This window comes from Uloborus diversus, chromosome 8, assembly GCF_026930045.1.
Source record: "Uloborus diversus isolate 005 chromosome 8, Udiv.v.3.1, whole genome shotgun sequence".
Taxonomy (NCBI): Eukaryota; Metazoa; Arthropoda; class Arachnida; order Araneae; family Uloboridae; genus Uloborus; species Uloborus diversus.
The window spans coordinates 106,971,186-106,998,850 of record NC_072738.1 but is presented as its reverse complement, the minus strand read 5'-3'; the positions used below and the strand labels follow the sequence as shown (position 1 = coordinate 106,998,850).

Sequence of the window (27,665 nt, the reverse complement as noted above, 5' to 3'; positions counted from 1 at the left end):
ATTTCACTGTACTGCATTTGTCATGTGAACTGTGTTTCATCCCAGTTTCTAGCCTTTTTCAGAATCGTGCCCAAAATTGCAGATTGCTAAGCTATACCAATGCAATTTTCAAGGTACCACCTACACTTATAATCGGTGATGTTCATATCAATTTTTCTAAGAGTATACTCCCAGTAATCCATTATGCACAATATGTATAAGCAAGCGATCATATACATGTCATAATATGAAAATTTTTGAAGCTTAAAGGTATATGCCATATGTCTAAAAAATATTTGAGAGTATACTTCGTATATGGAGTGTACCCTATGGGAACACCCGTTTATAATATTGGCTTCACAGTGACACAGAGGCAATTTCTACAGGTTATAGAGTAAAAATAATACTAGGTATTTCATTGCTTTCTTCAGAGAAAAATATTGTGCACTTTTAGTAAATTAAAGGTTTTGAGTGCATTCCTTAAGCTTACAAAAGCATTCAATCATTGCATTCTGGCTCTTTGAATATGTTATCCAAGCTATAATACACTTTCTCATTTTTTTTTCTAAAACGCTATTTTCTAGGTTTCAGGTTTTAGACATAGTTTTTGAAAATGTAACGCATTTTCTCAATTGTTGAAAAATACGAAAACTGAAACCTCGAACGAGAATATGAATTCATTCCCAGAAAAGTATACTCCATTCATATTGGTGTTCTTATATGGTAAATATACTGTTCATCATGTGAGACACAAAGCTTTTCCTGCTCTTACAGATAAATGAGGAAGGTGATTTAAATTTCAAATGATGCTTGCAAAAACACTTGTCTTATGAATGGCAAAAATTAGAAATCAATTGCATAAAAAATGCTTGAGGGATGTTTCTCTCAATCCCATGAGATTAATCCTGCTGTATATCATACAGGATCCAGCAGGATTTGGGATTAGGATTGAAAATCCTAGCTTTGAGAGGGGAGGGGGATATCCATGAAATTGAGAGTTTGTAAAAAGGGGGAGGAAGGGGGTAACAAGAAAGGTGACATTGCACATTTTTATAACACAACGCTTATGTAATACAGTACCCGCCAGTAATAAAATCACTGGATTATAAAATCAGCCGCTTTTTAAAATCAAATCTGGAAGAACAGAATCATTGCAATACCAAAACATGCTAAAGCTATCTTTTAATAAAATCACTATCGCCGTTTTACAAAATCAAACTTTTGGACATCATCCGTAATTTTTTTTTAAAGAAGCACCAAGAAGTGAAGGAATCGGTTTCAGAAAATGAGGAAATCTCAGAGTCAAATTTGCCTCTTCATTTTCAATAGATGCCAGAAAAGCGATTGATAATGTACGATGCACTTTAGAACAAAGAGGAAAATATGTTGAACGTTACAAAACACTTTGTAAACTCTCAAACGATATTGAATCTTGGCTCTCCCAATTCTGCTAAGCAAACAACAAGACACCTACATTTTAAGATCCTTGGGCAAACAATTATAAAAAAAAATACCTCATGTTTAGTTAAAATGATAACTATTTTGGAATATTTAAAACAGAAATACATTCACAATTCATTTTTACACTATTTAAACTACTTAATAAAATCAGCCGCTTTATAAAATCAAATGTCCCCCGAACAAATGTGATTTTAATAAGTGGCGGGCACTGTATAGCGAGACATGTGACAAGGGGGAAAACGGGGAAAGGGGAAGTGTGACATTTTGAGACAAAGGAAGGAGGAAGGTCAAATTAGATTTTTAAAAAAAGTGCGACATCATTCATGGATAGCCTCAAATACTGATTACTGCAATTAATGTGTATCACTAAAAGGAATACAAGAGATTGATTCACTCCAATCTGAGCATATATTTTTGATATCTTAAGCTTATAAGCAACACATACCAAATTAAAATGATTTTAAGTGAATGTTAAAAACACATTTTAAATACATGCATGTATTGAGTGAAAATCATAATAATAATAATACGATAAATATGAAAATTCCATCAACATAATAGTAAAATAACACTTTCTCTTTTTAAGTTTTATGCTTATAAAAACAAGAGTGCATGTTGCAAATATTCTAGTACCAAAACATACCACACTTAATACATTAAGTGCCAAACAAATTGGGGCTATTAAGCTGATCAAGTGATGTATGCTGTTGTGCTCTTCTGCAGTAAAAAAGGGATTTTGGCACTGAATTCCACACCCCTCAACTTCATGGTACCAGTTAGAAGGCTGACTCGTTTCCAAAAGTGGTAACATGCATTTATAACTAGTGTTGAACTTTACTTCTTGAAGTGGGTTCTGAAAAATATTAAAAAGTCAAATTAGAAACAGCATAAGTAAGTAGGTAAGTTAAACTTAATAGAAAAATTAAAGAACATTAGCATTTATTAGTATTGTATTACCATGACACTCAATTTTTTTCAACCTGAACCAAAACTACTTAAGAATTGAACTGAAAAATGAAGATTTTACAACAATAATCAGTAGATCATAAGTGGATTTATCAAAAAATAACATGAATACAGACCTAATTAAAATCACTTTTAACCTAGAACAAAGCAATGACTATTCTGAGTTATGACTCAAAACCAAGTCATGCCTTGTTTTAAAGCTGGTATTTAAAAATTATAGTCAATTTTCAGTCAAATAGTTTTTTATTGCATTTCACAACATTTATTGAAAGTCATTCTATCAACATTTTCAAGTAAAAAATCAAACTAACAGATTTATATCACTTCAAAAGTTTTTTTTTTTTTTTTTTTCAAAAATAAAAACTAAAAATAAAACATTTTGCTTTTAAAATAGCTTACGATAAAACCTTAAAAGCAATCTAAAAGGAAAACATGGAATTTTATGGAAAGCTAATTTTAATAACATAATTTGTTTAAACTATGGTAAAATAGAAGCCACTTGAACTAACTAAAAATGTAACATATACTATATCTTTTAAAAATAAATTAAACAATGCATTGCATAAAGTAATTGCTACATTTTTCTTCAAAGAGTGAAAATATCTGCTTGCCATATTTTGGAAGAGGGAATTTTATTTGGAGAAAGTGTAGTACAAAGCAGCAACAAACATATTTTTTTTTTTTTAATGGGGAATAACTTTTAAAAAAGAGAAATTTAAAAAAAAAAACCTATATAATTCTGATTTGGAACATGCATATTTATTTTGCTTTAATTTTTGAAAATAAATATTTTATTTAAGAACGAATAAAGAATCTAAAATCTAATTATTTTAAAAGTTATCAGCTTTATAAAAAAATTTGTGACCAGCAATAATTCATTGACTACTAAAACTAACTTCACAATAAATAAATAAATACATACCTAATCAGAATAAAACATAAAGGATCAAATCAGCTTACTTAATAACTGACTTACCAAATATGATTGACAAAATTCAAAAATAGGCATCAAATATTGAAAAGATTCCTGAACTCTTGTAATTTGCAACATTTTTGAACTTTAAAAAACTTTACCAATGAAAATGCCCTTATTTTTATATTCTATCGCCATCCTATAATGTCCTTAATACTTTAGACCAATTTTATTTTCTAAAACCTTCATTAATTTGAAACATGGGAGGAAAATTAATGATAATTTTTATGAGTCTTTAAAATCAACTCAAATGCAAATGAGTTAAAATTTTTGAATCACCGAATTAGAAGTATATTAATCCTCAACTACATAACAAGACATATAAGAAAAGTTTAAAAGAAAAAAAAACACACAGACACACACAGAATTACCAATGGCAAAATGGTAGAAACAAACAGTAAAGAAAAACCACAGTTTCACAGAAGTGGATACAGGCAGATTTCGATATCCATAAAATTCTAGACTGATGTGTAAAAGGGTAAAAAATGGCTTAGATGAGCAAATTTTACATTTTATCTGTAAAATTTGATAATTATGTATGTTTTTGAACCCAAAATCCATGACCAATTGTCAGTTTCCAAGATTTTGAGCATTTCTTGTTGAAAATCCTGATTTTCTATGACAATTTTCGATCATGGTCGAAATCCATGACTTTCTAGGTTTTTCCTTGATTTTCCAAGTGTGTGGATACGCTAAATGTAGAATATGACCTTGAAAAAAAAAAGCCTCTCAAAAAAAATTATACTATTACAACCTGTGCACATCTGTCTGTATGTGTTCTCATCTTCTCTGGATTTTCAAGGTCTATGTCTCTATCAACGTCTGTCTACCATGTCAGTACTGGTACCATTGGGTGCAAAACATACAAAGAAAGCTGTTTTGTCCTGCCTCATCTCTCTAAACCTCAAGCGGCCAGATCTCCTTACCCCTTGGGATGTAATGACGATATCCTGGGGCAAAAGTACTAAAATCATCGTCTCCTGTTGCAGGCATCATTGAGTTACCACAGGTGGTAAACAGAGGTTGGCAAGCAGATGACGGAGCTCCCTAGTTATAAATAATATATCTTTATGATAAAAGTATTTTTTACCCTGCATCTTGGTGGAAACAGCTTTTTATCTCCACATCTTAAAAAGGACGGCCACGAATGCTTGATTTCCACTGATTTACAAGGACCTCTTGTAATGTTGCACATTTCTTGTGATGGAAGGTAGACAGATCCATTTTCACACTTTGGCATATAAACAGCACATAATAATGGTTGCACTACCGCCCAGCATCTAGGAACACTTTTTAAACCTTGCCAAAGTGCCAAATTATCCTGGAAAAGAAATAGAAAGTGTGAATGAAATTATTGTTTAAAAATACAGTAGAACACTTTTAAACTGCCAATCAACAAAACACAACTCTATAAACTGTCCAACTTTTTGGAAGCAAAAAATAAGTTTTGCAGCTAATAGAAATCTGTATTGCAAATACAACAACATTTTCTAGCAAATTAAATTTTAAAACAGATTTTTCCAATAAATAATAATATTCATCGTTAAAAAAAAAGTTTCATTTTATGTTTTTTACAGTCACGAATTGCGACTTGACCCTTCTCGTTGGGTTTCTTGTTTATACTAACGGCTTTTATAGCAACCATAATAAGAAATCAAAGCGTCAAAATTAAAATAAATGGCAGAGGCTGGATGCTATGCACTGGATGCTCATGTTATGTACTGGATACATTTTTCGCATAAAAAGGATTGTGTAAAGTCAAGAAGGTCGTTTATAAATAATTCTATTTCAAGGCACATGGATGCCTGCATTATAAGCATAGAAGAATAAAAGCAAAGGGCAGACGACATTCAACAGTGAAGTGAAAATAATAAGCAATTCGAGATTGTTCAAAAAAATAATAATAATAATAAATACTAATACCGAATTGTCTTGGCAAATGAGAGCTGCCATACAAACCATGAAGCTAGCAAAAGTGGAATAATATGCTTTTGAATTATACAGCATATTTATTTGAATAAACAAATATATCGACATATATTTAATACTAGCAGCGTAGCTTGGTTTTGCACGGTTTACCTCAAAAATAAAAGTTTTGTCAAGTGATGCCTGTTCAACAATTAAGCTTAAATAATATATTCCTGCAAAGTAATGATTCTTAAATTTCGTTTACGGCAAATCAAAAATTCCAAATAAATTAAACGCAACCTTCCTGATTATCTTCTGCTGGCAGTACAAAAAAAAAAAAAAAGACAAATCGCCAAATAGTAATCAAAAGAAATTTTTTTTATCTCGAAACAAAAATAAAATTTTATTTAGCCACTGCCGAGAAAAAAAAAGTACAACCATCTGAATGCTAATTTTAAAATGAGATGGTGCACACCATAGTTTTCCGATATGAAAATAGAGTTCAGTTTGGCTTAATAATGCTTTTAAATTTTTTCCCTGTGGTTTTGCAGCTTTGGTTCTTTTAGAAATTCAAAGGAATAAATTCAATTTCAGGGGTATATTTCACGGGCTTTCGAATGGCGCTAAATTTGAACGGATCAGATAATTATTTCGGGTAGAAAGAGCATTTTAATGCCATTTTCGAGCCCTAAAATTAAAATTTGAACGGTTCGGGTTTTTTGGCGTTTGAAAACCTTCCTACATTCTGTCTGGGGTGCCCAAGTACCTTTTTGCCAAATTTGTTTCAGATCCGATGTAAACTGTTGATTTGTATAAGGAACATACACACATTCTTGTTTTATTAATATAGATTAATTTTAGACAATTGTGGAATGATTTATAAAAAGTAAAAACATAGGAAACACAAAGGCAGTAGTCTCATTGCATGCAGTATAACGGTACGGTTTTCTACTGTATCCAAAACATAATTTCGCATGAACATAACCAATAAGGACCAAAATTATGTCCTCCTCTAAAATTATGATAATAAAACTAGTAATAAAATTATTACTCATAATTATGTTCTATTTTACTCCTTGACTGTTTTTGCACATATTTTATGATTTGAACGTACACTTTTAAAGGATTTTTTAATTCAGATTATTCCTTTTCCACTAAGCTTTTGTTAACTTTATTACTGAAACCCATAACAAAAGTGTTATTGTACACAATTATACAGAATTTTGAATCATATTTCACTCACCTACATTATTGATCAAAACAGCACAAAACTTTTAAATTTTGGGCACTAAAACTTTAAAACTACTTTAGGCAAATGGCTATTTATGATTGTCCAGCCCACTGAGCATTTGCATTGCCCACATAACTAGCTCAGGGGCCCCAGGCTATCTCTAATTCGACCTTTGAATATGAAAACAAAATTACTCACCTGCACATCAAAGTGTGAAACTGAATCTTCTGCTAATGCTACAGAGGTATATGCATATGGCAGTGATGTACCGAAACAAGTAGCATTATGAAGAGGTTGGCAAACAGCTTCCATCCTGCAAACTTCTGGATCAGAATAATATTTGTAATGTTTAGATGACATTTTGATATTATGATTGTTAATGCTTCCATAACTTCTTGAAATTGATAAAAGAAGGAAACTACAAATAATTTGGAAGAAAATACTCATCTTACAGTCAACCTAAAAATGAAAAATGCTTATTATATAAATAAATTAACATCTAAAAACTATCATCATAAATAAGAGTAGAATATATCCTCGCCTCAGAGCAACAGTAGGCTATCTTACTGTTATTCCTGGGTTTCGATATCTTCCTCTGAGGCGACGATATGTTGAATAAATATGCAACATATACAGTACTCTCTGATTAACGTGTTCACGGTTAATGTTATGAATCCCTTATCATAATAAAAATTGCTTGGTCCTGACTTTCTCTATTCGTTTCTATGATAATATCATAGCTTAATGTGATCATTACATTGTTAAATGTTATCAATTTTCAAATCAAGAACCTGGTATCAGTTAAACCGACCTAAAATTGCTTCTCACACTCAAGATTTTACTAAAAAATTGACCAGGCTAAAAATTTACAGAAAATCCTTTACATATGACATTTAAAGAGTCCAAATCATGGATAGAAATTAATTAAAATATCTCTGTAGCTCTCACATTAACATAATCAAACTTACCAAATTGTTATAGAAAAATAGACAGATGATAATACTGAGCATTCATATGAAAGGGTCAAATATGATGAAAAATTAGGTGTGACATTGTTTACAAACAGCCACCAAACGGCTGGGGTTATCTAGATTTTCAATTCTTTATATTACCTTTGGTCCTACTCAGTCTGGATAAACGAGGTTGCAGTCTTTATCAACTAAAATCGTATGAGTAAAATCAGGGGATTTTTGAAAAAGACCAGCCCACATGAGTTTTTAGTCAAATACCCAGGATTCGGATGTAATACATAAGCCCTTTTTCAAAAATCATTTTAATCTCAATCTCTATTTAAACATTGTACCAAACTACTGCTTTGTTACTTTTTACTTTTCATAGAACTATATATAATTTTAAAACATGCATCTATTATTAGAAGAATTAAATGTAAAAATGCATGAATTTGAAAACAGGTTAGTATTTGTATGAAATAACATCAAAATTATTTTTTCTAAACAAAAAGATTTCGTGAAAAACTTTTTGAAAAAAGTACTCCGTGTACTCCTAAGATACATTATGTAGTAACATGTTTTTTGTAGTTTGTTCTCACAACCTATGACCAAGTTTTAAGTTTGGGGAACCCAGATGGAAATATATTAATTTCTCAAAGCCAGGGAAGGGAGGGGGATAATTGTCCCCTTCTACCCCCCTTCCCCCCCCCCCCAAAATGACAAGTCTAGGTACAGTATAACTTTGATTTATTGATTTCCTCAATTTAAGGATACATCATCACTGATCCAGATTTGACTGCAATGAATGTCTATGCTCTACAATTTACCGATTTCCTTCATTTTAACCATAACTTTTTCCTGTTCCTTGACGATCGTTAAATCGAAGTTGTACAGCATAAACAGATTCTTCATAATAACAATAAGTTTTTGTAAACTAAAAAAAAAAGAAAGCTGTATTTACATGAAAAAAATGAGCAACAAGAAATCTTCTGTATCTCTTTTACACTTGAGTTGTTTGGTTAGAAAAGAATAGAAAATTTGGACAACAATCTTGATTTTCTACGTTTCATCTTGAGATTTTTACACATCATCACCTGAAACAAGTAACAGTTATCTTCATTACAAATAATAAATTTACAAAATAATAATAATAATGAAATAAATAAATGAAGAATGTTTAAAATCAACAAAACTAAGAGTTCCTGGTTTGAAAAATGAGCATATTAATTCAAAACTTGAAAAATGAGATTTTTTTTTTAAAGAGCAGCTACTATCATTTGTAAACAATTACAACTGGTTTGATAGTTCTCATAAAATTTCAAAACAGTAATTCTTACTAATCTTTACATATAAAGGAGACTGCGTTAGTTGGTTGGTATATTTGTTTGTGCCTGATGGCCCCATAGCACCTACAGACCTGAAACTTGGGATCAAATTCGAACGTACCTGCAGGTCAGCAGAGTCGGATAAAAATATAAAGTATCTGCGCATGCAACTCAAAAGTATCTGCAAGCTAATCATTGTCTACCACGTACAAAAAAGGGGGGGGAGAGGGGGCGGGGAGTGTCCACATTCTAAATAAAAAATAATTAATCATTACATTAGCAATTACAAACAAATTTAAACTAATTAGAAGTTAAGAAGGAGAACCTGAATGATTGTCGCGAGACGAGCGTGCTCACAACGAGTGTATCTGCATAGCAGCGAATATATTCGCCTTACGCGCTTGCGTATATTCTATCTATTAATAATTTTTAAAAATTAATTAATATCAGTTTAAAACAAATTAGAAATAAGCAGCAAGAATTTAAACGATTATCGCGAGATGCGTGTGCAGCGAATACATCCACCGAACGCACGGGTGTACTTTTTACATCTTGTAATAATTTTTACAATCTAAATAAATAATATCAATATTAATTTAAAACAAATAAGACGTAAAGATATTGTATTTACTTCTTTTTCGTTTCAAATTGATCTAATCTTTATCTTTTATTTAAGAGCTTTTACGATTATCTGAAAATGTGCAATTCCGCGGCGAATGTATCTGCACGTCAGCAGATGTATCCGCACACGGCGTGCGTGTGTGCATCTACATTATCTAGCTCTGCAGGTCAGCACCTTGAAGTCCTTTTGCCAAATTTTGAATTAGTTTTTTTTTTTTATTAATGTTTTAAGGTGAATTTCTCCTATGAATCAATTCAATGGTCCATGGGACCACCAACCACTGCTGGCTATTTTTGACCACACTTGGGATAGAAAAATTCAAAAGCGTTAGCATCAGCCAAACTATTCTGTGTGTGTGTGATCGACTTTTTTTACAATTAATTTGTTTTTCAAATAGCTTTATTTTAAGATACACATCTACATTTTACTCAATATAGTCATACTGGGGAGAAGGATGGGGAGGGGGATTAACGAACTGAGAATGAGTAAAAAAAAGTCAACTTTTGGTAGCCTACTTTAAACGCTACTAAAAAAATTGTTTTTCACATTTCACTGTGCACTTGACTGTTTAAGATACCAGATTTAAATGTTTTATTGCCAAACAAAAAGATTTTAACATTTTGAAACATTATGTATACTAGTCGACCCGTGCGGAACTCCGCACTGTACTTCGAATCGTTTCATAAGGAATTTCGCTCTTTAAAAATTTCAAAGAAAGAATATTATGAAGAAAAACCGAAAAAAGTAAACGGAAAAAAGTAAGCGCACAAGAGAAGGCATGTAATTTGAAGACATCAGTAACAAAACCTCGTTAAATACAACGTTGTGATAATTTGATCATCGCTCCCCTTTTGGTTGTAGGTATTTTCAATGCAAATATAAATATCATTAAGAAGTGTGACTGAGTAGTGACTCGTGAAAAAGCAATAATTGTGCATGTGAAAAAACAGGTTGTGGCAGATACAGTCCTGCCCATGTGAGCATCTGACGGAAAAAAAAGAAACATTAAAGAGATATTTAGTGGCACGGATTCGAACTGGCGCCATTCTGATTAACAGTACGAGGTTCCAACAAACCTAGCAAATGTGCCTTCCTTTTCGAATGCTATTCATTGAAGGAATGCGTAATAAAACACAGTAAAAAAGTTTTTCGCCGAAAAAATATAATAAGATTATGCGTCTATGTTTTGTCATTTGTCAGCATGATACGATTTAAAATTATTCGTAAAACATGGAATTTTATTAAAGAATGAGGAAGATCTCACGTAGCGATTGAAACAAACATTCTAGAGAAGTAATAAATTCAGTTGGAAAAATAAGTGTTTTTATTTTTGAATATTCAACAATTTCCCATAACAGGCTTCTTTAACCTGTACGGCTTAAAAGCCCGCACTTGTTTTTCTTTTAATCGAACACTTAAAATTCAAAACCAAAACCAGTTGAACTGAGTCCGTTTTTTAAGTAATTTTTCGAACGTAGACAAAATGTTTGTTTTTTTTTTCAGCCGAAAGCAGAGGAGTAGAGAATGATTTCTTACTAATGAAGTTGATAATAAATTTAACGTTTTATATCTTATTCGAATAAATAATTAAAGATTTACTGGTTGAAACTCGTAGTTTTATTTAGGCGTAATATTTTTTCATTTGTACAAAAGTTCGAACACTGCTATTAGAAAAATCTACATTTCAGCATACAAAGAAAATGTTTTTCTGCACAAAAAGGATTCCCTTGAGGTATATCTAATACTTTTTTTATGCTTACATTATGCTCAGTAGTCTGGACGGAGTCAAAGCTTAAAAAAAAGGGAAGAACACCCTTCGATTAGCAGTCAACTTATCTGAATAATAACTGTAGCCTGCATAAAGGAGTCGAAACACCAAATAGCATTCCCACTGCATTTATTTTATTACGTGTGTTATCTGTTGTATGTTATGAGTACATGTAATGCGTAATATTACTGTAAATTTGCTATTATGTCGGACAGCCCGAACTGGCCCGAAGTTCAGACAGTTTATAGCCGAACGCTCTACCAAAAAAAAAACCCACAGGTAATCTTAAATTTTTTTTCTTGCCAAGAAGTGTTTTTATTCTTTAAAATTTTTACCATTTGTTATCGCAGGCTGTTTGAAACGTTATGACTTAGATGGCAGCACGTATTCATCATTTAACAGCACGGTTAAAATACAAAAATTTTTGAACTAAGTTCTTTTTTAAGCGTAGCTTTTCAAATGTAGTAAAAATTTGATTCGCTATTTGTTTTTTTTTTTTTTGCAAAAAGAAGAAAAATATATGTATTACCATTTAAATTTAGATAGTATTTTTTTTTATTTGTACAAAGAGTCAAAAACTCATTAGAAAAATCTATATTTCAACATACGATTTATTATATTTTACTGAACAAAAAACAATTCCAATGTAGTCTGAAATCTTAAACCTGATACCTATATTTTCGCTTACATTATGCTTTAATTTTCTTTCCGGAGCCAAAGCTTAAAAAAAAAATCTTACAATTGAGTATCAATTTAGCTCCGTATTGCATCAAGTTTTCATAACAGCTAAGATCGTTTCTACCTCATGTACTCCCTCATATTTGTTATTCATTGTTCACGTAATGCGCAATATTTTTCTAATTTTTTGATGCAGATTGTCCGGACGTGGACCCGAACACGCATTCTCCTGGTTATCAGTCGAAGGCTCTGCCGATCAAGCTATTCAGCTCTGTCGGTAACAGTTTAAGTTAAAGTTATAAATTTAACCGAAAACCTCATTCTGGTTCTTTAAAACAGGTTTTTTTTTGCCCGAAAAAACAATTTTTAGACCGTGGGTCTATTTTTCGTCAGTAGCCTGCACGATAAGCTTTAAAATAAGGTGTAAATCAAAGAAATCGATCAAGAATTGAGGAAAATCAGGCGTAGAAACCAAAAACAGGCTACAGAAATAATATATAAGGATATTCATCATTCTCTCATCATTCATTCATTTCTCATCAGTAGAAAAATAATTCACTTTTTGCTTATTTGTTTCGTGTTAAGTTTAAATCGTACCAGTGATGTTACCTGCAGACCAGTATATATTCTTGTTTACTGGTCCGAAGGACCCATAGGATTTCTTACTGATTTGTAATGCTGTTCCCAATTATCGAAATGTCCCCTTTCATTCATTTTGAGAACAATATACAAAAAGTAAAATTGGAATAAATTATTACAGTTTAGTTGTGATATTGTGCAGGTAAATATAAAAATGTTCACTCCTAGATGTGCAATGAACAAATGTATAAGAAAGAGTAGAAACAAAATATTAGAAATTTTTCAGTTGATTACAATCGAATTTCGACCAATGGGCAAACACTAGTTATAGTAAAGTTTGGATTTTAGAAATCATTCAATCAGTTAGACATTTTTTAGTTTAAAAAAAAAAAAAGAGTGAACGAGGAAGGGTTGTAGTTTAGGCCGGACAAAACCCATTTTGGCCATGCCACTGGCAAAAAATGCTTAAAACCGGCCAAAACTGGATTTAGCCACCATAGAGCTGAAAGAAACTATTGTATAAAAGCACCTTAATACGTGTTATGTACACATACATTTTGTATGCATAATTTATTATTATGAATACATTATTATTTTTATTGCAGATTTTATTTTTAAAGCATGATTAAGAGAAATCGTATATGTGTATTTATCATAATTGAAATGATTTTTATAACTGATTTATTGATTGAATGCAACTTTTCTTAATTATTAAATATTATTCACAATGGAAATAAAGGACATTCGTTTATTAGGAATACTAAACAGCCTACAGTATAAACTAATAGATCCTTCAGAAAACTTGTAACATGTATTCAATGCATTAAAAAATAAGTAATATACTTTGATTAAATTTGAAATTCATTTTGAGTGCATAAAGCTAATGAAACATGTATATTGTGCTATTTACACTGTTTGAAACATATTTTTTAAAATACATCACATAATTCTACAATTATGTGACTAAACATGCCGTCATTTATTACTTGCATAGGGTGTAAAATGAACTGTAAACTTAAATAATGAATAGTGATTGATTATGGGATTGATGGTTCACATTTCTTTTAAAAATGTACTCATTAACTTTGATTTTAAAAGTTATTATTTCCTATATCCACGTCCAAAACTGGACAAACCAGATTTTATCCAAGCCGGTTTTATCCGCAGTCAAAACCACAACTGGCCGCAACTCTTAGCTACCCTGGAACGAGGGAATTTAAAAAAATGGAAGCGGCAAAATGCCCATAAAAAATACATTAATGTAAGAATTGATTACCCAGGAACCTATGGGGGGGGGGGGGGGATATGGCGCAAAGTGTGCCATTGAAACTTTTAGAGGGTGGAGGATTTTGATCTCAATTTTGGGGCGAATTTGTTCTTGGGTTGTGTGTTGACTAACAATTGAATGGGGTGCGCCATCGCAATTGGGGAGATGGGCACCCCTGATATATATATGTATAACAAATGTTTAAAACTTGCAAATTTAGTAGAACAATAATCGAATTAAAATTACCTACAATATCGGCATACATAAAAGTAAGAAGCAACGTGCAAACATGCTTTTGATCGAAATCCCGGATTTGCTACGCAGAGGAGAAAAGTATAGACATTTTAACTTTTGTCAAAAACATTTTGTTTCATAAAGTTTTAACATGGAAGCGTAATGTAAAACAAATTCCTGTATTCTTTCAATACAGGCTATAAATGTTGCGTTTCAGTGAACTACCGAAAAATTAACATAAAAATGTTTATACATATTCATTTAACAGCTGAATGCTTGGTTATCACAGCGAAAATAAATCGGGCATGAAATACATTGCTGGAAAAACAACTGAATGTCTTCGCATGAAAAACTAAATAGCAACAAAATAAAACAATAACAAAAAAAAATGAATTAACGGAAGAAGAAGTAACAGTTACAACTAATTTTGTCAAAGCCGCCAATCAACATTTGAAGAGCAAAGATGGGAGGAGAGATAATGGAAGAAGTTTTTAAATCATCTAATTTTTTATGGTGCTGCAATGATTATCAAATTTCGAAACATCATTTATCGTTATTATACTCATTCAATGGACAGGTTTTTAAATCCTATGTCTTTTTGGAAATAAAATCTATTTTTTTCGCGTCGCAAACCCCAAGAGGGACTCTAGGCTGACGTTTGACGACCTCAACCGGTAGCAACCGGTTGGTCAATCAAGTGATAGCTAATGATTATGTGTTCCAATTAACCAATCAACAGCTTAAGACGGTAACCGGTGAAGTAACCGGTTGACCATACAGCACTGCGGTTAGTGTACGGTAGGCATCGCTAGACCAGTAGAGTTTGTCGAACGCAGCCTTGATTTACGGTTTTTTAGAGAAAGCTCTGTCTCATTTCGGAGCATTTTACTTTTTGTTTGTTTTGGGAAATATTTCTAAAAAATTTAAAATTCTACGCACATTTAAACAAAACTCACTAATACTATGAGCATTATATCGAAAAAAAAGGCACAGCAGAGTTCAGATTATAAATACAAATGTAACGACCAGCAACGTCGTTTTACATTTTTACAAAATGTAACGTCTAGCTGGGCTGGTCCTGGTTAGTCCTATAAGCAGGTGTGCCCACAGTGGCGGACACAAGGGCGGGGGCATGAACAACCCCCCCCCCCCCCCCACTCCCAAACCCGCGACAGTATTTGAATGTTTGCTCGAAAAAATTAAAAACTTGATCAAAAAAATAAGAAAATATAAATTTTTTTTATTCAATTTTTTGGGGCATTATTGAGGGGGGCGGTTGGAGGTATGAGGGTCATGATCCGGCTCCCCCCCCCCTTCATCTGCGACAATATTTTGTAATCGTTATAAGGTTCATTGCATTTGAGTAGTGAAAATGATTGCTTGAAAAAAAAGAAAGAACGAAACCCAACGAATTCACCAAATATCCTAAATAAACAAATAAACCACTGACGTATATCGGAAGTAGCGAGTCTTATTTCCGGTTAAGCGCCAATCTCCATTGCTAGAGATAGGTGTTCATAGCGAAAGCGATTTTGTTGTGCTTCTTTAAAAAGCAGAATAATGTCTTCTGCGTATTTCAATGTATTAAACAAGAAAGACAAACTTAGTTATTGTTAAAAATTATCTTTCAATGGCTGTGACCTTACCGATTCTTTAGTAGATGGATGGCGAATCTATTGCTAACGATTGATGCTTACAGTGTTCAGGCAATTTTGTTTTCTTTCAGTTCTAGGTAGAATCATGTCTTTTGCGTATTTTAATGCATGAAATGAGTATAATAGGCTTTGCTATTCTCAAAAATTGTCGATCAACGGATCTGATTTTCCTGATCCTTTAAATACAGAAATAAGAGAGAAAAAAAAAAAAGAGTCTTCGTTTGTCGATCATTACCGCGATTTCAATGATAAGCATTTATGAATACCTCCTAAACATAAATAAAGTTGATACAAAGTCTGCTTTCAAGAATCACAAATCTACTGGATTGCAAGTACTACGTTGTGAATTGTAATTCCTATTCTTAAGTTGAAGCTATTTTTTCAAAGATGGAAGCCCAGATAGCATTTTTTGCTTGCAGCAAACTTGCAACAAATTTGCTTTGCAATTCTGCAAACTTGCATCAAATTGGATGAGACAAGTCTGCAAGTCAGATGCAAACGAGATGCAAGCTTATGCAAGTCTTGCTTTCCCCACGAAGTGAACTTGCAGCAAGTTTGTCCTGCAAGTCTTATCAAGTTTGCTGCAAGTTCGTTGCAAACCAGTAGGAAAGTCATTTTTGTGGTATCAAACTTGCTGCAAGTTCAAAGCAACTGAAGCTTTGCTGTGACAAGTTTGCTTCAAACTGAGCTTTGTCATATCAAATTTGCTACCAGTTCATATCAAATTTGCATAGCATTTTTTTGCTTGCAGCAAACTTGCTTTGCAATTCTGCAAACTTGCATCAAAATGGATGCGACAAGTCTGCAAGTCTGATGCAAGCCTTGTAGTCCCCACGAACTGAACTTGCAGCAAGTTTGTCCTGTAAGTCATATCAAACTGTTGCAGGTTCATTGAAAATTTTCTTAATTGCATCAAATTCTGAAAATTTTCTGCAAACTAATAGAAAAGTTTGTTGTACCAAATTTTCCACAAATTAATGAATAAGTATAGCCATTTTTAACAAAAAGTATTGTGAACCCACTGCAAACTAGAACATACTTTTATTGTATTCATTGCAGAAATATTTGTAATCAAACAAACTTTATTGTATTAAAAATTTGAATTTATAATACTACACTCCTTTGAAAAAAATCAGGTCTCAAAATTAGTAGTATTTCTAGCAAACAATTATTTTAGTTTTAGCAATAACTGTAGAAAAATATTTTACACTATAAAAATATAATTAAATTAAACAATGAATATTTATGTTATGCATCCTAGAGAAGTTTATAATAGTTTGCAATAAGTTAACAGTACCTTCGATCTCATTCACGAAAATTTGATACAACAAAATTTTTTCAGAAAATTTGCAAAAATTATAACGCTGCTAATTTTATAAAAGTTTTTCCCTAAACAAATTCTCACTTGTTTTTTAATAAAGGATTAAAACCTTTTCAAAATTTATATCCCAATTTACACAATGTGATACAGTAAAACCTGTGAAGTTAACCACCTGTCTAAGTTGATCACTTTTTTCAGGCACGGAATTGGCCCTTATCATATAAATCTACCTTTGTAAATTGACAACTAAAGTAATGCACCACAGGTGGTCAACTTATACAGGTTTCACTGTACTAGCTTTCTTTAATAAAAATTCTCATGCATTCATCGAATGCTGTAAATACAATGTTAATTATATACAGGTGAATGTAAATTTAAACCCAATTTGCAAGTAAATTTGAAGACTTTTTTTTTTTTGCTTTATTTACTATGTAGGATCTAATTCTGGAGTAAAAAGTTTGCTAATGTGTGACCATACATTCATCTAATTTTATGAAGAACAGTTGATTATCAAGCAGATGAACACAAAACAAATCCCAAATTCAACGTAACATTATATTATTATTAAATAAATTCATTTGTTTTTGGATATTGAACTGGCATAATCAAGCAGATGAACACAAAACAAATCCCAAATTCAAAGTAACATTATATTATTATTAAATAAATTAATTTGCTTTTGGATATTGAACTGGCATTTAGTTCACGGTCTCATAGCGACCTTCCAACAAATTTGAGCACAGGAAGTAAGGTATAGGTCAAATTGTACAATTTGTACTGAATAACATTGAATTGATACAGTAGACTTCTCCAGAAATGTTAATTTTTGCTATTATTTTAATAAAATATACTTGTTAAAATGTACAATTCAAACTAAATTATACGGAGAATAAATTACTAGTAAATTATTTTTTGGACTTTTTTTTTCTATGATATAAATATATGGCACAAGCATCAATTAAAGAAACTTTTACTCTACGGAGACTTTTCAGTTTTGTGGTAACCCTATTTTCAGCAAACACAAAATAAATTTAAAAAGACACTTATAATAAATCAATACAGACTGTTTATTAACAATAATTACAAACAAATTGTCCAACAGTATTTACAGTATTATAATACATCGATTCTTCACTTTTCTTCATGTCTTTGTGTCCTAAAATAAAAAAAAAGCATTGTAGAAAAATTATAAGTTTTACTTTCATTAAAGAATTCTGCTAACAGTAGTCTTAAAGTCAGGCATAAACTATAGTTCCCCAGTTATGAACCCTACTCGCATTAAAGGGGCTATTTGAAAACCACCAATTGCTAATGTTAACTTAAAGAGAAATATATTTTTAATGTTATATTTGCATTTATTTTCAAATCTTTTTTCAATGGAGAGCTTTTGTTACCACACAATTTGTTTTTTACTTCTATTAAAAATGAAGAAGAATCTTTGCTGGTAAGTTTTATTACTTTTGGAGACGTTTTCACTTTTGAAACATGTTTTAAAAGAAAAATTAGCCTTGTATTCTCAAAACTATTTAATGCAAAAATAACCGCCAGCACTGAAATGCAAACTAGACCCGTTAAAACATAATGGTCCTGTGGCATTAACATAAGCGATCATTTTTACAAGATCAGGAACTTATTTACAGATCCCCAAACTCTGGGCGCAAAGCAGATTAAGCCTTCAAATAGAATGAACAAGTCTCAGCTAATATGAATAGTTTGAAATCCCAGTACCAAAATATATTTTTTCAGATGATAGTAAATATAAACAGTGCGAAGCTTCTTTTAGAAGTACATCATATGAAGCAGTGAGAAGCGAAGGGATGTAAAAGGACATATGCAAGTTTTGAATAAAATGACTTTAAAGATAACGTTCTAAGTGGACTAACATTGATTTTTTTTAAAAGTCATACTGTACAGCAGCACCTTCTAGGGTTAGGGTTGCCAACCTTGGAGAAACAATTTGACAAGCATCTGTAGCAGGATTGGCAAGATTTTGGACACAACAGTAAAAACCACGGTTTTTACCGTCCTGTCCAAAACTACATTTTTTTAAAAAACTATTTTGTGAGAAAATATCAAAAACAGAACAAAATGCATCAAAGTTATGTTTTATATTGAATATTCATTCAATGGTGAACATTCAAGTATAAGAATATATGTAACTGAATGATACAGCTAATTCTAATCTAGTTACATAGAAGTTGAATTCATCATTAAACATTCCAAATTGTACGCATTTTTTTTTTTTTGTTTTTTTTTTTTTTATAATAGTAACCAAACTTTTTGGCATTTATGCACGTGTGCAAAAGAAAGTGTTCAAAATATAGTTTAATAATTGATTGAAATGCAATAAATAGTTACAGAATGTATATTATATTAAAATATGAATTTAAAAAAATGCACAAGTTTTAAAATTTTAGTAAATGTCAATTTATTACTCTTTAATCTATCGTTAAAAAAAATGTTAAAATATCATGTAAAACTTGAATGCAAAAACCATTAAAAAAATATTCTTTTTTTTCCCACCAAAAAATTACATTTAATAACATTTTTCTGAGTTATAAATGGAACTGAAACTAGTTGTCTTGGTAGTGCAGTGAATTTCTTTTCATAACTCTACCAACTGTTACTAAAAAAGTTTTTGCATAATAGAGTTATGGGAAATTTGTTTAGGTAAAATATTTATTAATGAACCTTTCAGAGAAAATACAAATACTCATTAATTAAAACTTATTATTATTTATGAATGATTAATATTGCAGTAAATATCAGTTGATTTGATTACACTTTTAGCTTTAGCATACTTTGATAGAAAAGTGTATTTTTGGACGGTAAAAACCGCCTGTTCTGTCCGAAACCAGTTTTAGACAGTTCAAAACTCAACCCTGATCTGTGGTGAATTTTAGGAGCAGCTCGGTATTTTGCATAAAATTCAACAAAAAACTAACTTTAAATCTCAAAAACACTTATTTAAAATTATTTTTGAGCTATAATAATCATTTTAAACACTTGCATAAAAATAATTATTTTTTACTTAATAAGATCAGGGTTCGTACGGGTCATGGAAATCCTGGAAAGTCATGGAAAAAAAAATAACAGAATTTCAGACCTGGAAAAGTCATGGAAAATTGAAATTTTCATTGAAAGTCATGGAAATTTATTTCAAGTCATGGAAAAATTTCCTGGACAAAGAGAAAGGAACAGTAGCTAAATAGAATTTTGAAATCTCATTGCATCCACTTCTGTCGCAGCCGCTTGCCATTTTTTGCGATGTGATTTTACTGCCTGGACATCACTTATTTTGAATTTTCTGTTATTTTCAACACTTCTTATGTTCCATATTCTGTGGTAGTAAAATTTCACATTCTTAGTTTTGCCACGCCCACTCAAAAAAAGCAATTCAATTGTATGCGAATTCGATTCCATCACTCGTAAGGACTTTATTATTAAATTTATCAGAGTTTATCTTAATTTATTGAATGTTTTAGAAAATAAAGATCTTAAGTCAGGCGATAGAATACAGAAAAAGAGGAATTCTAATGCTCTAAAACAGTAATGCCCAACATACGGCACGCAAAACTAATCCACGCGACCCACTGCTACGTTCAATGGTGAGAATTAAACGTGTTCTGGAATTTCTGAACCTATTAATTTATATGCATTTGAAAATATGCAAATTTGTAAACAAAACAAATATACTTTTGAATCAGAAGATTGATTCATTACTGAATAGTTTTTTCAAAAAAGATCTGCTTTAGAAACATAAAGAACTAAACTATGTGGCTTTCCTTCAAAGAACCAAAATACTGTCAAGTTACGTGGATGATTAAAGGCACTGTTGACACTAAAAGGTATTTTTTGAAGCAAATTTATTGAAACTTAGTGATGACTCATTCAACCTTTGTCCCAATCAATATCATTCTGCTTGTTTAAAAAAAAAATATCAGACATTTAAGCATCATCATATTCGCTTCACTGCATTTTTACTTTACTTAAATTTATATGATGAAGACAAATAAGAATAGTTTAGTGTTTTAAAAGTGCACTTATATTTTTTCCATTACAAGTAAGTGCTTCAATGAGACTGTGGCATTCATACAGACGTTTTGCTAATGCTCATTTCCAAATATTACCAAGTTTGAGATTAAATAACAGTGCTATTCTCTTCGTATAACGAGGTCATGAAAATTTTCATTGAAGTCATGAAAAAGTCTTGGAAAAGTCATGGAATTTTTTCATCCAAATAGAGTATGAACCCTGTAAGATAGTTTTAAGCACTATGTCATGCCTTATGCTTTTGAACGCCCGACTGTGAAATGCGGAGCAAAATAACTTTTTTTGCAGAGCTACGGAGTTTTGCAGACATACTTTGTTTTAAGTAAAATTTAGAAATGATAGTTTAATAGCATAATCCAGCCTTCACATTCCCCATAAATAGTAAAAAAAAAATTAATTTGGCAAGTTTTCTTCAAAGCAAAAATCCTGACTTGTCAAGACCTACTTGTAACATTCCCCACACAAATTGAAGGATTTATTACTTCCAAACAAGCTTAGGTTTGTAAATATGACGGAAATACAATACCGGTTTAAACTAAAAAACTCCAATCGTTCAAATTTGCTTGCGAACAAAAGCTTACTAAAAAAACATTCAAATTAAAAACTTGCAATAGCTGTCATAAATCCTGCTGAAATTTTAAATGGGTAATTGGTTGGTCTAAACTTGATAGGAAGTAAAATGAAATGACAAGTTTAAAATCTGATTTTCAATGCATACTCAAAAATTTTTGTGTTCCCCCCCTTTTCTTAAATAATTCAAGCTAGCATATGTATTTGCTATAGCCGAAATGCATTAATTTAGCTTACATGCTAAATGCAATGTATATATAAGATTTTCAAAAAGAGCTAACCTCATATACAAGTGCATGATATTCTTTATTAATGTTATTTTCACAATTATTTACTATCTAGTCAGTCCAATTAACTTAAAAATATTTATAATTAATGCACTTACTTTAAAAAAAACAATCATTTTTACCTCTAAGTGTTTTTTGCCAAACATTAAATACATTTAAGTATTATCTATGCACACCTATTTGACCCCTAAAAGTAAATTGAAAATGAATATTTACCTTGAAGCAAATAAGAAGGGAAGTAATTATTCTGCTGCTGAATACTTGATATAAAGCCATTCAATAAAACTTGGGAAATATGATAGGTTGCGGTTACTAAGATATGGTAAACATTTTTGACTAGAGGTGCAAGAGTTTACACTGTGAAAGACTGTTACTAGTCAAAAACCTGACAACCCAGCTTTAAAAAATCCTATTTATGAAGTTTATTAATAAAAATAAAAATGTTGTACTCAAAAACTCACATTATTTCTTGATGCCAGCTGCCATATATCCTTATACACCCTTTGACAAGCAGCTATAAAAAAAACATAAGAATAAACAGGACATGCTATATTTGCTAATACATTTAACAAGAGCTCAAAGCAAAGTCAACAAACAAGAATACTATTTTGAAATTGTCAACTAAAATTATTTTATGGAAATATAACTAGTTTTAAAATTGGAGACAAATATTATTAATGGAGCTAATATCTTTTGAACAATAAAAACAAGTTATTGCTAAAAGCTAAACTAAGTTACAGTTAAGCTATATATTCAATTTAATTTGAATTCCGAAATATAGCGATATAAAACATATGAAATCATCTGGCAATCCACAGGCAAAAAAGAAATTATTCGAGCAAACTTTGTTTCGATAAAGGTAAAAAATCCTACAATAATTATCAGAATAATCATTCTGCACAGGTATATTTCAAGCCTTGTGTTAAACACAAAAGTTATGTTTTTCCTTTTTTTTTTTTTTGGTATAGAAATCTCAAAGAAATGTTTTTAAATTTTAAACCATTTCTTTAAAACAGCTTCTCAAAATAGTTAACAATAATCAGTGCAAATGTAAATCATGCTGTGCAACAAGCATGTCTAGAAAAATGGCATGAAATTTACAGAGCTCATAGAACATTTTCAGTGTCAAAAAGTAGAATATTTTCGAAAAAAGGAGGAAAAAGTAGAATTAATACTTGATTTCAAAAGCAAGAACAAAAGCAAAACAATTAAAAAGTGAACACATAAGTATGTCATTATCTGTTTACTGCATCTTACTAGAAGTTTTGCCACAAGAAAACTACATACATTTATAAAAATCAGAATGCCCCGAAAGGAGGTATTAGTCAAAATCCCATATTCAGCAAATTTTAGCTGATGATTTGGCAAATCTGGAGATTAAATTGCAAGTTTTTAAATATCCAAATATTCCTTTTCATTGGTTGTAGGGGGGAAAGAGACACATAGGAACAATTTTTTACATTTCTTTATTTTTCAAAAAGAAATATCAATTTCGCAACACCAAAATATCTCCAAAATTAAATAGGTAGCCTTTTCTTTGTGTCATGAACTTTTAAAAAAATGTGTTTAATTGCTTACATGTGCCCTTTTTGGGGAGAACATATAAACAGGCCTGGGACACATATGAACATGATTAAAAAATGCAGGACATGCATCATATTTTAAAGAACAATATAACGATTTGCAATAATGAAGTTTGACTAAGCAATTTAAAATATGTTTTCACAAGTAAAAGAAAACGGTGAAATTACGTAAAACAGCTGCTCAAAGGAAGAAGTTTCGACCCGAGAAACATAAATCTCATTGTTGCAAATATTTGTAAAAGAGAATGAGTACTGGGACTGCTATTATTTGAGATTTTTTCAAGATAAACATGCCATGTTCACAAGTCTCTCTCCCCCCCCCCCCCAAGTGTGAATAACCATATTTCACCAGTCGATAAAATTTGAAGTCCCTATCAGAAAACTGAGAGGGTCCCTGATAACAATAATGGCAGTAGTATTTTACTTCGTGCAAAATTTATACTGAATGAAATATACACCAATATTTTGAAAATTGGGATTGAAGGCTGGTAAAGAAAACACATTCATTTGAAATGCTTATAATCAATATTTCACAAAAGATCATACATTTAATTTACTGCATTTTAATTTGATGTAAAATATTCCTTCAATGAGAAGAACAAATAGTATATTCGTAGTTATTCTGTCTAGAAGTTTTTACAAAATAAAGGTACGATTGATCCAGGGTGCAAGGCAGCCGTGAGCTAAGGCAAGCCACTTGTCGGTTTTATCGCCGGGCCCCGTGCCCCCATTTAGCTTGTTAAATTTGTCTACTGCGATTCCAAGCCGGGCCCCTTCAAAGGACGGGTCGCTAGTTTCCGACTAAGCTGACATGGCCTCTCGTCGGCACTGCCAGGGTGGTAAAATGGATAATTTTACCAGGTATTCAAGAAAAGACGAAAGAGGAATACAATTCGCAACAAATTAACAAAATTATGAATTTTATTTAATATATAGATTGAAGCAAACCTAACGCTTTAGTGATACACTGAATATTCAGTTGGTATTCAGTACACTGCCTATTCCGCAGACAAACCGAATATTCAAAATACAAAAGAGTCTTAAAAGTTCTGGGTTCTGCTCTACTTGAGGTGCTTAATGTTTCTAGTTACATTTTTTGTTAGAATGAAATGATTTTCATTAACATCTGAAAAATGAAATATTTTGCTACGTTGTAATCCCAACTACATCTGATTTTCGAGACTCTACGGCACTTAAAATATGTTTAACAAGAGTAAAAGTTAAAGTAGCGTTTTAACAAATTTAAATATACAATAATAGGTCAGGGCTACAAAATTCTTTAAAATTTTAACATGCCCTGCTGGGCACGTATGTAAAAAAAAAAAAAAAAACATGTCAGAATAAAAAATTTTAAATGCCCAGTTTTTTTAAATTTTATAATAATAAAAATATTTGAATTTGTCGTATAGCATTAATCAGACAAAAATTACACCTGATTCAAGAACTGTTTCAATATAAAACATATAAAATAAAAGTTATAATAAATAGTAGGGGACTGTGGGGCAAAGCGAAATGGTTAAGATGACTGAGCTTTTTCAAAATGAACAAATAGGAAGTTTGTTTTGAATATTACAATATATAGAGAAATAACATTACACATAAAATAAAACTTGCGTGAAAACATTATTTTTTATTATTGGCAGTAAAATTTAGCCTTCGAGAAAAAGTAGAAGTTTTTTTCACGTTTTTTTTTTTTTTTTTCATGGGACAAAGTGAAAAATGAAATATTTTCCATTTGATTGTGAAATTTTTTCGAACAAAATAATGATCAAATAAATAATAATTCACTAAATGAAAAGATAATGAAACAATAAACTAATAAATAAATTTATTAATTGATACAAAGAAAATAAATGAGTGAATAAAATAGAAAGTGAATGCATAAGAAAATAAGTGAAAGAGTGAATTAATAAGTGAATGATTAAATTAAGGAAAAATTAGTTAATTAATGAATGCGTAAGTGATTTGGTAAATGATTGAATAAGCAAACAAAATGAGTTATTTCACTTTGCCCCGCATTCACTTGACTAATTGAGAAAAATATTAAAAATACAAATGAGTGAATATCAATTAAATAAATACTGCACAGAATATTAGGAGTTCCCAATTAATATTTCAAATGTTAATTACAAGAACTTTATGATTTAATAACACCAAAAATAATTTTCGACTAACAACAAAACATTACAATTTGAGTATCAATTTTGGAAAATAGTTTGTATTATCATATGCTGATTTTCAGAGGTATTTTTTTCTTGACTGGAATCGACTATGTAGTAAATCACTATAGTACGAAAAAATTCAAACTGTTACTTTGAAATATTATCATTCCACTCAATTTTAATGTAAGAGAACATTCTCAGATGGTCAGATGTTAAGTTATCAGTTATGCAAAATTGCAGATAAACAAAGTTTCCCATTAACTATACTTATTGATTAGCTTTTGTTTTAGGAATGATTTTCATTTTATTTGCATGAAGTATTTGCATGAACTATTAAATTAAAGAAAGGATTCAATGCCAACACAACGTAAAAAAAAAACCGACTACAGTATATTTGGGATCGAGTTTAAACTTTATTTTAAGACATCGACAGTCGATCGAATTAAAACATACGGTTTGATAAAATCTTTCAAATAAAAATTGTTACCAACTGTATTTAATCCATCCTGTATGCATATATTCAAAATTATTCATAAACCTCAAGTTTAAAAAGCTTAACATTGAGTTTGAAACATGTGCTACGCTACAAAGAAATGCTTTGACGCGAATCGTGATAGTGAAAAAATATAAACACCAGTGCATTCTTCTGAATTACAATTTAAAGAAAATTGCATTTGAATAAATATTAAACTGATAAATACCTTTTCTCTGCTGTTCCAACGTGCAGCTTACTTCGTCAATCCATCATGGCTCCCTGCTTCGTTTGCTTCTCCGTGTTTGGCGCCGAACCGTAGACTATGTACTACCGCGCATGCGCTGGGTGTCGTGATTGAAACAAGTGTTCATCAAACAAGCGTTTGCAAGAGTAGTTTACGGTGGTGGCGCCCAACTTGCTGAAAGTCTGCCGCTAACGAGTCACGTCAAGTTTGACACAACAAGATAATATCAAGAAAAAATCAAACTTGCCGCAAGTGAGCATGCTATCTGGGAGCTTTTCTGCACTGTGTTCACACAGAATGGCTATGACAGGGAGTTTTGATGTCATATTCAATCAATTCTCCTGTTGTAGCTTTTCAGTTCACACACACTTATTACAGTTGCTACCTAATTTTCAGGTTTGATAATTAATATATTTTATTACATATTTGTTCATCACTTTTTTTTTTTTTGTTTAATCAACTTGCTTCTGTAGCAAGATTGATATAGGCATAAAAAAAAATTGAAAGATAACAAAATTTAAATTTAATCTCCGAGTGCTTTCTCCTGCGTTAAAATTGCTTTGAATGTAATACCAATAGCTGTACTATGATACTATACTATAACTTTAATTAATGTGTTTGTTTACCGATTGTCGAATATCTAAATTTGTTTACAATTAGAGCGCCTAATATTAAAGTACCGTCAATAACTCGAAGTCCCAAGAGACGGGCTAAATGGTTCGAGTTATTGATAGTTCGAGCTATGGGAAGTTTTCTTCTCATGAGGTAATGAATAGTGGTTCTTTATTTTAATCACACAAATCAAACTGTTTGAAACCCGTCAAAACACTGGAAACTTTCAGCTTTGCAGGAAGCAAATAAAAAATTGTTCATGTTGAGTTTTTCTAATAATCAATTTAATATAGATCAATATAGATCTTCACACATTACAGTAAAAATACAAAGCTGATGAAATTAAGGTGAATGTTTCCAGCTCGTAAATACCTCGCACAAAGTGTGTTTACTACTTAATATTCATTAAGATTTAATCCTTTCGATTTAAAGCATTGGCTTTGATTCGACGATCAAGACCTTTAGAAATTTGAACATCTTTATTTCTGACATCTTATTTGCTCCTGTCCTCATGCTGTACCCGAAAGCAGAACAACATCCCCTCTTTTTACGAAAATTTTGCGCCTTTGAAATTCATGATTAATTTTAAAAATTCAATCAAATTACAGATACGTAAACAGAGCAATTCGTCGTAAAAAGCAATACAAATAAGACTTCCGCCGGAAGTTTTGAGTGACCCCGTGCAGCCCTGCCACCTAGTGTTCAAAAGAGTAAGCGTGGCTTGGAATTTGGTGAATTCATAAGAAAAAGTAATTAATTTTT

The 27,665-nt window shown here is 31.2% G+C and overlaps 1 protein-coding gene and 1 long non-coding RNA gene across 2 annotated transcripts in view; both read right to left on the bottom strand.

Annotated features, from left to right (window-relative positions):
- Positions 1 to 6,830, bottom strand: part of LOC129228529 (smoothened homolog) — a 41,620-nt gene extending 34,790 nt beyond the window's left edge. The window contains exons 1-3 of the mRNA XM_054863209.1: positions 6,717 to 6,830; positions 4,470 to 4,700; positions 2,084 to 2,293 (exon numbers count right to left, since the gene is read on the bottom strand). Of these exons, the coding sequence (XP_054719184.1) occupies positions 2,084 to 2,293; positions 4,470 to 4,700; positions 6,717 to 6,830 (555 nt within the window). The remainder of the gene's footprint in view (positions 1 to 2,083; positions 2,294 to 4,469; positions 4,701 to 6,716) is intronic.
- Positions 6,831 to 17,973: 11,143 nt separating this feature from the next.
- LOC129228138 (uncharacterized) lies at positions 17,974 to 26,352 on the bottom strand. The gene is made up of 3 exons (XR_008580892.1): positions 26,274 to 26,352; positions 22,289 to 22,341; positions 17,974 to 18,073 (listed from the first exon to the last, which is right to left on the bottom strand). It is a non-coding gene; the product is annotated as an uncharacterized LOC129228138 (long non-coding RNA).
- Positions 26,353 to 27,665: the final 1,313 nt, after the last annotated feature.